The sequence below is a fragment of the Melanaphis sacchari genome, unplaced genomic scaffold (assembly GCF_002803265.2).
Source record: "Melanaphis sacchari strain LSU unplaced genomic scaffold, SCAv2.0 Contig595_pilon_pilon, whole genome shotgun sequence".
In the NCBI taxonomy this organism is placed as follows: Eukaryota; Metazoa; Arthropoda; class Insecta; order Hemiptera; family Aphididae; genus Melanaphis; species Melanaphis sacchari.
The window spans coordinates 1-10879 of record NW_020271418.1 but is presented as its reverse complement, the minus strand read 5'-3'; the positions used below and the strand labels follow the sequence as shown (position 1 = coordinate 10879).

The window sequence follows — 10879 nt, the reverse complement described above, 5'->3', positions numbered from 1 at the left end:
CAAAACAATTTTTTTTTTTTTAACGCTGGTTTTATGAACATAATTTATACTTTATCTTTTTATGGTGTATTTGAAGATTATGATAGTGTTCGTCGTTTATCGCTATTTACAATAATAGTATGATAACACAACGGTTATTAACTTACAATCAAGTTTTTACTGGCCCTTGTAAATTGTTTTTCAAATTTTCTATACCACCATAGAATTAAATTTCCGTCCCCTAGTTTATCGTATATTTATAATCATATTACTTACGTATATAGAATTTATTCATCAAAGTTTCTGTAAAAAATAATATATTAATAACGAAATACTATCGTAGTAAATTACTATAACTTAACCTTGAAACATAACAATAAAATATATCTACTATTAAAGCCTCCATTTTTAAATAGTAATGTATATTGTTAGTGCAAGTAAAAAATATGTATTCTTAGAAATAAATAAGTTAAAGGATAAAATAAATATAACATGTTTTTCCCTTTTACGCTGAACAATGTATTTTACGTTAACATAATAGCGTCCAATTATTAACATCGCACCATTATACAGTGGTGAAAAAATTCGTATAAATACGAGTCAAGTACCAAGCACTAATTACAAGGTAGACAAAGTTCTACTTTGACTATTTACACCGTATTATGTAAGACTACTGATTGTCGTAGACATAATAATAACCATATCGCCGCGAGTACATAGTCACTCCCACTTTTAGTAACTTTTTGTAATAACAGTAAGCTATGTTAATTTAAATTATTGTTTTATAAGGTATACAGTTTTATAAATATTTAAGGTATAAACACAAGTGTTCTATTTATTGAAAACATCCCTTACCAAAACTACCTCAAGCTAAACAGGAACGTATGACGTCGTTAAATAATAAATGTGTTAAAAATCATAGTGTGCTGCACAGCGACCACTACAGTAAAATATCTGAAATGTTGTAGCAGCACATTTTGACTAACGCAAGCGACCACGGACGCGACAAAAAGAGCAGTGTAGCTAAAAGCGTAAGACATTAAGCTAATGCTCTTTTATTGTTTTATAGTGTTCAGAAAATCTTAATAACAATTAGTTCAGTGTACATTTTTTTTTTTAAATTATATATTTCATTGTTTTTTCAACTCATTTGTAATTTTTAAATCACAATTACACTGCAGCAAACGCTTCATTTTGTGGCAGCAGAACCAACATTTCATTCATCAAATTGTTGAGAACTTATGTTTGCTAAGTACGTATCTCGTAGTACAAGTATGTAATCTGTATACGGAAAATATATGTAGCATAAAACACTACAGAGAAAAATATTATTAACTGAATATGTTTGTTGTATGTAAATTCAAAATACGTAATACGCAAGTTATTTCTATATAAATATATGTATTCGTATGCACTGCTTAATAAGGGAATTCAATATTTTATACAGTAGTATCGGGACTGTTATCGAGTACCTCGTCGAGTACATCGTACATCGACTGTGTCACGCAGTCACCAGTCCCACACTCGTCGTAATTGCTGCCTGATTACAATAAAATTGTCGTCAACACAATACGAAGAAAACCGAAGCGACACATGAATATTCTCATTGTCGGTATAGCCGTCACCGAATACAGACCGAAATACTCGTATATCGTGGACATCGCAGCCTCCGTCAACGCTACATAATGAACAGAGTTATGTTCAGATAATAATTTTGTATCTAGATATAGTTAAGATATCTGAACTTAAAATATATCTGGATAGAGATAAATAAAAAAAAATACATCTAAATACAAATATAGATAAAATCAGTTTTATCTAGATAGAAAAGAGATAAATTTTTACAAATCTTTTTCTTAAAAAACGATTCAATTACTTATTATATTTTCAATCATTATAATATTATTATTTAATTTAAAATAATATCACTATTTCCAATACTATCAATTATTTTTAGTTTTAAATTATTTAATTTTTATATTTCTAATTAAAGATTATTGTTTTGAAGATAAGGGATAATATAATTTTTTTAGAAGTAGTGCACGTTGGCGATAATAAAAGTTAAGTGCCTGAATATACGATTATATACGATCGTATATACACGATTACACGAAATCATACATTGTAAAATATTATAATATTACGATCTTAGTCTGCCGACAATCAACTAAATTGTATTTATTGTTTACTTTAGAAATATAACCATATATGTCTCTTATAAACAATATGAGTAGTTTAGAAAATACAAATTTTAATTTACAGCAGGTAATAGGTACCTACAATAATCAAATAACCTATAGTAGTTTTATTGCTATTATAAATTGATGTATTTTTTAATTTATCTTTATCGTTTTTGGTAATAGCACATTCAAATATGTTTATAAAACAAATACAAATTAGATATATTCAATGAGTATATTACTTGTTCTTAATTCTGTGCAGAGTTTTTCATCTGTCATTTCTCCTAAAAAAATTATTATTTATTATAGTTCATGAAATATACTTTGGTGAAAATAAAAATAAAGTGAATCCGTGTCAAATACGAATAATAACTAAAAATACTTTAAAAATGTTTGATTTTTCAAAACAGATCTTGATTGTAACGCAAATCAATTATATTATATTATTATATATTTGTGTTTTTATTCGTCAACTATTTATACAAGTTTCAAAATTTTTATGTACGCAGTTCAATAATATTGTTAATTACCAATCGGACATCGAACATTTTCTACATGAATTATTTTGAAACATATCCATACAAGTGCCAATGAGATGTACATAATGTCTAGGAAATTATAATATGTTTTACTCAGTAACCAATTTAATAAATTAGAGAATTATCATTAATTTAATTTGTAACTTAGTATAAAAAATGTTATCATTCGATGTGAATAGCTGTAACACAAATGCAACAAAAATTAACGTTTCGATGTGAAATAATTACTTTTGTTTCTGTTTAAACACACTTGTATTATATTGATACATGTGTTATGTCTTTCCTTTTAGGTTAATATTTACTTTATTATTTTACTTGCGTAATCTAAACATTCTTATGATATTAAGTATCAGATAAAAATTTTCAATTAATTACTTTTAAATTAAAAATGGATTTTGACATCATAAATCAAACCCAGTCAGTAAAGTGTCGATAACTCGATTATCAAGGGAGGTAAAAATTAATTCGACTGATGTATTTTTCGAGTTACATTGTTAAATAACTCGAATTTTTTTAAAAATACGAAATAATTCAAGTTTGATATTTTAATAATATGTATATATATTATATATATATAGAAATTTTCGTATAGTATTTATTATTATGTGATTATCTTAAATCGGTATTTTTAATTTGTTTTTAGGTTCATTTTAAATTTTATTCGTTTCATTTCGTATTTCTATAAAAGTTCAAATAGGTATAATATTAAATTTGTTTTGTTAAATTTAAAATCATAATATGAATAAATATTTATTGAATCGTATCAAATATATATATTATTTTTATATAATAATAATAACAGCTTAATAATATTTAGAAAAAATCAGCTAATGGAATAACGACTATTTTACTATAATAATTACGAATATGCCAAATTAAATTTTCTAAATCTATTTTATTTTCTATGTATATAAGTTAATTATATTTTCTCATAATATAAGAAGAGAAAATATAATCGTCTAAAATTTTATTTTGCTCATTTTCTAATTTTTCTTTCTCTATTAAACTAGAATATTATTTTCTAAATATGTTCTTAAATTTATGATTAATTAATTAAATTTTTTCTTTTTTAATTCTTTCTTCCGAGTCTTCTGTTACCTCATTTTTTTCTAATAGCAAATAGAGTTTATCTAATTGATGTTTGTTAATACATTCTTTTGCCATTTTAATCTGAAATTAGAGATTTTTTTTTGTTATTAAAATCCGAGATGAAAACCAGGGTTTGAATCAAACATTTAATACAATTATAAATATGTGTAAATACTAGCATAATATATTAATATATATATATGCTGAATTATGTGATTAAATTTAATATAACATATTTTAAATTTATATTCGTTAGGAAGGAATGTTGATTTTATTAAAATTAAATAAATTTACAAAAAAATAAAGTAATAACCTCTTTAGTTTATTTTAATATTCTTTTACTTATTTTTAATATCGTTTATTAATAATCAACTATAACAAAATATTTTATTATTATTAGAAAAAGATCTTACTTCATATTTAAATTTTAGAACGTGTTAACATGATACACCAATCAAAGTTTATACAACCTAAATATAAATTAAGATTTTCTAATAATTATAAAATGTTTTATTATATTTGATTATTAATATACATTATTATAAATAAGTAAAAGAATCTTATAATATAAAACGAAGAATAGTTCCCTTTTTTTCTGATAGGTATAAAGAACTGGTTGCGTCCGAAAACCGCACACTTTATCGATCATTAATAACAAAATACCCCAAACTTATAGTGGTTAAAACCGCACACTATTTTTAGTGCTAACTAACGGATAAGAAAGATTATAAGATATACTGCAATAATCATGCTAACACGTTTTAAGCTTTACTCACCGCTCGTTATAACTTTATTAGTCGGTCTTGTATCTTGTGTATTCAGTATACATATATAGTGCTTATCTATATGTAGTAGTTTTTTGCAATTTTATTAAATTATTAAAATATTTTTTATTACGCATAATAATGGATTTTAAAATAATTGAGAGTAATAAAAAGGGCAAGTGCTAATTTCTAGCAAATCTAGAAAATTTAGAGTGTGTAATAGTGAAAATGCGGTTTGGCGGTGTTTTATTAAAAATTGTACGTCCACGGTTACAACGTGCAGTCAAATGAAAAATCTTGTGTATACATTTTTTTTTTCTGAATAAATTATAAATTATTATTTATTAAGTATATCTAATCTAAGTAAAAATAACTTTTTTGGGGTTGAAATTAAAAGTGAGCGGTTTTAACCTACCAAAAATGTACGGTTTTGTTCTGTACTTTATCAAAAGTGTACAGGTTTAGGAGTCAACAAATGAACTGGCCAATCAGAAAATTAGATTTTTTACTATCTCTATGTCTCCCCGTCGTTATCTACCGCCGTTGCAGACGACCCGGAGAAAGGCAAGGCTTATAGATAATAGAGGTTGCCTCAGTCGTGTAAACTAATCAAAACCCACCACTCCGTCCCCTATCTAGTGACGTCACCCGTCGTACAAAGTTTAGCGGGTATTTATTGTTTGTATGACACCGTAATACAAGTTTATAATTATTATTTATTAATAAAGTATTTTTATTGTTTTTAAGTACAATATTGTCATGGGCTACGAGATATATTATTAAATATAAGTATATATAATATAATATATAATACAGTGAAAACTGTCTAAAGCGGACCCTGAATAAAACGGAAAACTATCTAATACGGAATATTTTTATGGTTCCGGCACGTTCCTATAGTTTTATATAGACGCTCAACTTCAATAAAACGGAACGATTTTGTTAGTCCCATGCAAGTAAAAACCTTGCATAAACCGGAAAAATGACACGAGCGTATCAAATCTAAACCAAAAATATGGTATAAAATATAGATATGCCGATGTACAATGTACATCGTTAAATAGTGATAAATAAAGAAGATAAAATTGTTCTATAGGTACATATTCGTAAAATATAATATGTACATTGTAGTATTGTACATATAATGCATATTATCGCATCTTAAACGATACGAAATTTCTTCTTTGTAACAGTGAAACAGTCTTACACCAACAGTCGTACGTACACTTTTAATTTTATTTTATCTTTCGTTCATCGCATTAAATATTAAAATGCCAAAATATAAGTGCCTTTCATTAAATGAAAAATATCAACTGATCAAATTTAATGAATTTTAATAACTTATATTATGTATTTATAACAATAAATTGAGAAATATTCTTTGATATTTCTTATTTATTTGTTTTGAATAATCCAGAATTTTTCCTTTTTATTGAGTAAAGCGGAATTTTTTGTTGGTCCCATGCGATTCCGCTTTAGACAGTTTTCACTGTATTGCTATAAGTATTAGCAATAGTAATATGACTATATATAATATGTGGCATAATGAAATAATATAATATATTATATGGCTATAATATACATAAGATAAAAAATACATATTATTATGAATCTCGTTGCATTAGGATTAGAATGCATTTTCGGGTGTAATTATCTACTTCTCAACAACATCATAATAAACATCGTAATAGTGCATTACGCGTGCCGAGGTCGAGTGAAATGCATTATTGAGGTTACTCGTATGCAACAAAACATTGCATTGGTACGTGTTGACAATTAGGGTCAAATTGCATCCTGGAGATTGTTTTTACCAAAAACAATTATCAAAACAACTCCAAGGATATATATGAAATTCAAGGCTATGGACTACAATAACAAGAAGCTTTTTCATATATAAGGGAACCCAGAGATCAACAATGGGAGATGTACCAGAGCCACAGAGACCTGAGCACCTTCACGACACTCGGCCACTTTTTGTGTCAGTTACATGAACTTTATTTATACGTAATAAACACATTATTGTTCTTAAGAGTTGTAATTTTCATTTAAAATAACACCCTGAACTTGGATCTGATATTGGCACGCAACAATATTTATATATTAATATTTTTCTCGTTCTTTGATTATAAAACATGTTTCTTTTAACATCATCTTAGATTGAAAATCAATAATGTGGAAATTAAATAATGGTCGCACACATCTTCCGCAGGTTTTGGCTCTAATTTTAAGTTTACTTTGCAAAGTACCTACCATATGCGTCGCATCAAATAATAAATATTGTTCATCACCAATCGGTATGCTGAGAATAGAAATTGCTTAATCATGAACTACTTGAGCTGTCCTTTCACCAGGACACTTAGCAGACATTTCCTGTACGCGAAAAACCTCAGTATGAGCTCTTAGTTCTTATAATGCTGGACACTAGTCAATAATATGCCCATATTATTGTTTGAATTACATCGTAAATATTATTTTAACAAATGCATTTTTATTTTGTATAATAATATGCAAATCAATTATAAAACATTACAGTTATACATATTAATTAAATTTATTAAACAGTATTTTTCAGCATTAATATTATAATAATAATTATGCTTAAGTAAACTGTACTCGTAAGTTTACACAATTGATATAAAATATAAAAATAATATAAAAAATAGTTCAGTCAAAAAACAAATAAAAATAATACATTGGTGTAATTAAAAGTAATAATTGAATCTAAAATAAAATTATATAGTTATCTAGAAGTTCAGCTTTCAAATCACGGACTTCAGCAGTAAAATGTTCAGAACACATGAAAGATGAATTGGGATTTCAATCATCTTTTCTTCTACACTTCAATATCCATATTTGTTTACACTCTAGATCTTTAGGAAATCTAAAATAAATTATTATCTTGGTATATTATAAAAATAATTTAGTTTCAAGGTAAATATTTAAATATTTTTATTTTTATTTTTTTTAATTTTTAATATTTTTAATTTTATAAAAAAAAAAAGATTAAATATAAAATAACATCGGGTTTTCTTAAACTTTTGAGTTAAATAAGCTAGTATCTTTAAAAATAATAATAGTTACCTGTGAAACGATATACGTATCTCTTCCAAGATTTTTTACTTTGCCCGAATAGTTAATACATGACGCTACAGCGCAACATGAACCACCTTTGGCCTTCGAAGCCATGGATATTACTATTATTAAGTACTTGTTAATAAAATAATAACTATAATTTAGTACGCAATAATTAAAAGAAAATACTTCTTACAGAATATTCAATATATAGAGCATAAAAAACTTATCTCTCATGCTCGGCATAAACTAGTAGCACTCAGTAGCAGTGATAGTGATTAGCGAGTTTTTGTACGACGGCTGACGTCACGGACAACTTACTCCTAATCCCACTATTTCATAATTTTCGTATAGAGGCAACCTCTATTATCTATAAACCTTGGAGAAAGGTAGTTGTCAGAAAAATGATAAGCAATTCATAACTCAAGCGATAGACAGTGATACCAATGTTAAAAATCAAAATGTGTTTTACAAATTAATCACAACTATCAGCATTACCAAAAAAATTTTAATTTATTAACAATTTGTCAACTGTATTTTTTAATACATTTTAATATAATAATTAATATAATTAAAAAATGGAAACAGTAAATCTTGTTCAGGGTTGTCCAACTGGCGGCCCGCGGGCCGCATCCGGCCCGCGATGCTATTAACTGTGGCCCGCGTAAGGTTTTACGGAAATCATATATTTTCTTTAAATGCTACGATTGTTTAATGTTTTGTACCAACAGTTTAATAATTATTAATAATATTAAAATATTATAACGAACAACTGTTTTGCAACGATTACGGCATCCAACTGATCCAACTAGTTTTTACTTTTGACTGATAACAATTGTTTTGTTTTGACTGACGGAATAGAGCATGTTCTATCACAGATTATATAAAACGATTTAAAAACAATTATATAATCGAATAAATTCAAGTTCGAAAAACATTATATAATCTGTGGTTCTATTTCAATAACACACGATTAGTCATGACTAGAATTTACTAAAGAGCAAAAGTGTTTTGTGTTGACTATTACTTATCAGTGTGCGGGTTTTATATGTGTTCTATTTTTAATTAGTCATAATAAACTGTCAATTGTCCGTCGCGTCGTCAGCCGCTACGCGCCAGTGTGCTTCGACGTGTTGTTTGTTACGTATCTTAGTTAATTAGTTCATTCTTTGTCTTGATTCCTTAAACTTCAATACAATTATGAGTGTAAAACGTAAAATTGACATTGAGAACAGGAGTTATAAAGAAAGTTGGGAGAGTGATTACTTGATTGCTAACAATAATGGAAAGTTGCAGTGTTTAGTGTGCATGAATATTGTTTCTGTGCCTAAAGAATATAATGTGAGAAGACACTACACAACAATGCATGAAAAGAAGTATGCTACGTATACAAATGAAAGTCGGCGTGCGTTAGTTGCAGATTTGAAGAAAAAGCTTAAACAGCAAACTGGTATGTTTAGTAAAATATTGCGATCTCAAACGCATTCTTTGCATGCATCTTATGCCGTGTCGCTTGAGCTGGCAAAGGCAAAAAAACCTTTCACTGATGCCAATTTAATTAAAAAATGTGCCGTTGAAATGGCCAAAGCTTTTGAAGATTCCAAAATGGCGGAGAAATTTGAATCAGTGCAACTTTCACATCAAACTATACAAAGAAGGGTTGTTGCTATGGGTGAGCAAGTAGAAAACTCTATGCTTAGCCTGGTTAAAAAAAGTTCGTATTTCTCACTTTGTCTGGATGAAAGCACTGATCAATCAGATGTTAGTCAGCTGTTGATATTCGTGCGCACTACTTTTGAAGATTTTACTAGTAAAGAGGAGCTATTTGATATTTGTCCTCTTTATGGAACAACAAAAGGAAAAGACGTCTATGAGGCTCTGAAGAAAACAGTTGACAGAATTGGAGGCTTTAATAAATGTTCAGCCATAGCAACAGACGGGGCCCCATCAATGACTGGTAAAAAAACTGGATTATTGGGTCTGCTTCGAGAGAATGGTGTTACTTGTCCGACAATACATTGTATTATACATCAGGGAGCTTTATGTGGAAAATCAGTCAAGCAGGATCAAGTTTTTCAGACCGTGATTAAAATTATAAATATGATTAGAGGTGGAAATCGATCCCTTTTACACAGGCAACTTAGGCAGTTTTTAGTGGACACAGAGGCTGAGTATGAAAACTTGCTAATGTACAACCATGTAAGGTGGCTGAGTGCAGGAAAGTGCATGGAACGATTTTTTGCCATAAGAAAGGAAATCCCTCCATTTCTTAATAAATACGTTTCATCCGATACAACTGAACTGGAAGAGAAGTTTCAGGATCCAGAATTCTTAAGACAGTTAGCTTTTATAACAGATCTGACTAATCACCTTAACAGTTTAAACTTGAGTCTTCAAGGAAGAAACCAGACGGTTTCAGATTTGGTCGGAATAATAAACGGATTCCGGAATAAGCTAAACGTGTTTAAACATGCTTTGGAAAAGAACAACCTAACACACTTCCCTAGCTGCCTGAAACTAGCAGAAGAACCCAACAGTGAGAAAAATATTGACTTTTCATGCTGCAGTTCACAAATTCAACAAGTTATTAATGAATTCAATACACGATTTAAAGATATTGAAAGTCTCAAAAGCAGTGTACTGCTTTATAATAATCCTCTTGGAGCATCCATTGAAGATCAACCACCTGACTTACAACTTGAGTTATGTGACCTTCAAGCTGACATGTTCCTAATCACCAGACAAGAAAAGGGACCTGAATTTTTTAAATTGCTGTCTAAGGAGAAATTCCCAAACCTGCGAGATTTTGGACTGAAAATGACATCAATGTTCGGAAGCACATATATATGTGAAAGTGCCTTTTCCTACATGAAATACATTAAAAACCCCAACATAAGCAACCTTACCGATTCTACCTTACGTCATCTCATGAGACTGTCTACAACTGAACTGGCAGTGGACATTTCTTCATTGGTGGGTGAAGCCGATCGACCACAGTCTTCACATTAGATATATTTTCATTATTATTACAATGTTTGTCTTAGTTCTTTAAAAAACTACCTCTACATTTTCTGTATGTATAAAAAATTTAGATGTTGAGTAATAAAAGAAATAATACTACTTTTTTGTTTTAATTATTTTTATACCTCTCATTATTTTGTTGTTACTTTAACAAAATTAGTGTATGGCCCGCAACCAGATCAGAGGTTTAAGTTTTGGCCCTTGAGGCCTTGCAAGTTGGACACCTGATCTGGGC

At 28.5% G+C, this 10879-nt stretch overlaps 1 protein-coding gene, 1 long non-coding RNA gene and 1 pseudogene across 2 annotated transcripts; 1 reads left to right on the top strand and 2 right to left on the bottom strand.

The window, feature by feature from the left end:
* Window positions 1–249: 249 nt before the first annotated feature.
* On the bottom strand, window positions 250–2848 carry LOC112599996. The gene is made up of 3 exons (XR_003114979.1): window positions 2690–2848; window positions 2402–2443; window positions 250–282 (listed from the first exon to the last, which is right to left on the bottom strand). It is a non-coding gene; the product is annotated as an uncharacterized LOC112599996 (long non-coding RNA).
* Window positions 2849–7272: 4424 nt separating this feature from the next.
* Window positions 7273–7737, bottom strand: LOC112599995 (annotated as a pseudogene).
* A 1086-nt stretch (window positions 7738–8823) lies between these two features.
* On the top strand, window positions 8824–10632 carry LOC112599994 (general transcription factor II-I repeat domain-containing protein 2B-like). The gene has a single exon (XM_025347124.1). It carries the CDS (start codon window positions 8824–8826, stop codon window positions 10630–10632), a length of 1809 nt encoding a protein of 602 aa, XP_025202909.1.
* Window positions 10633–10879: the final 247 nt, after the last annotated feature.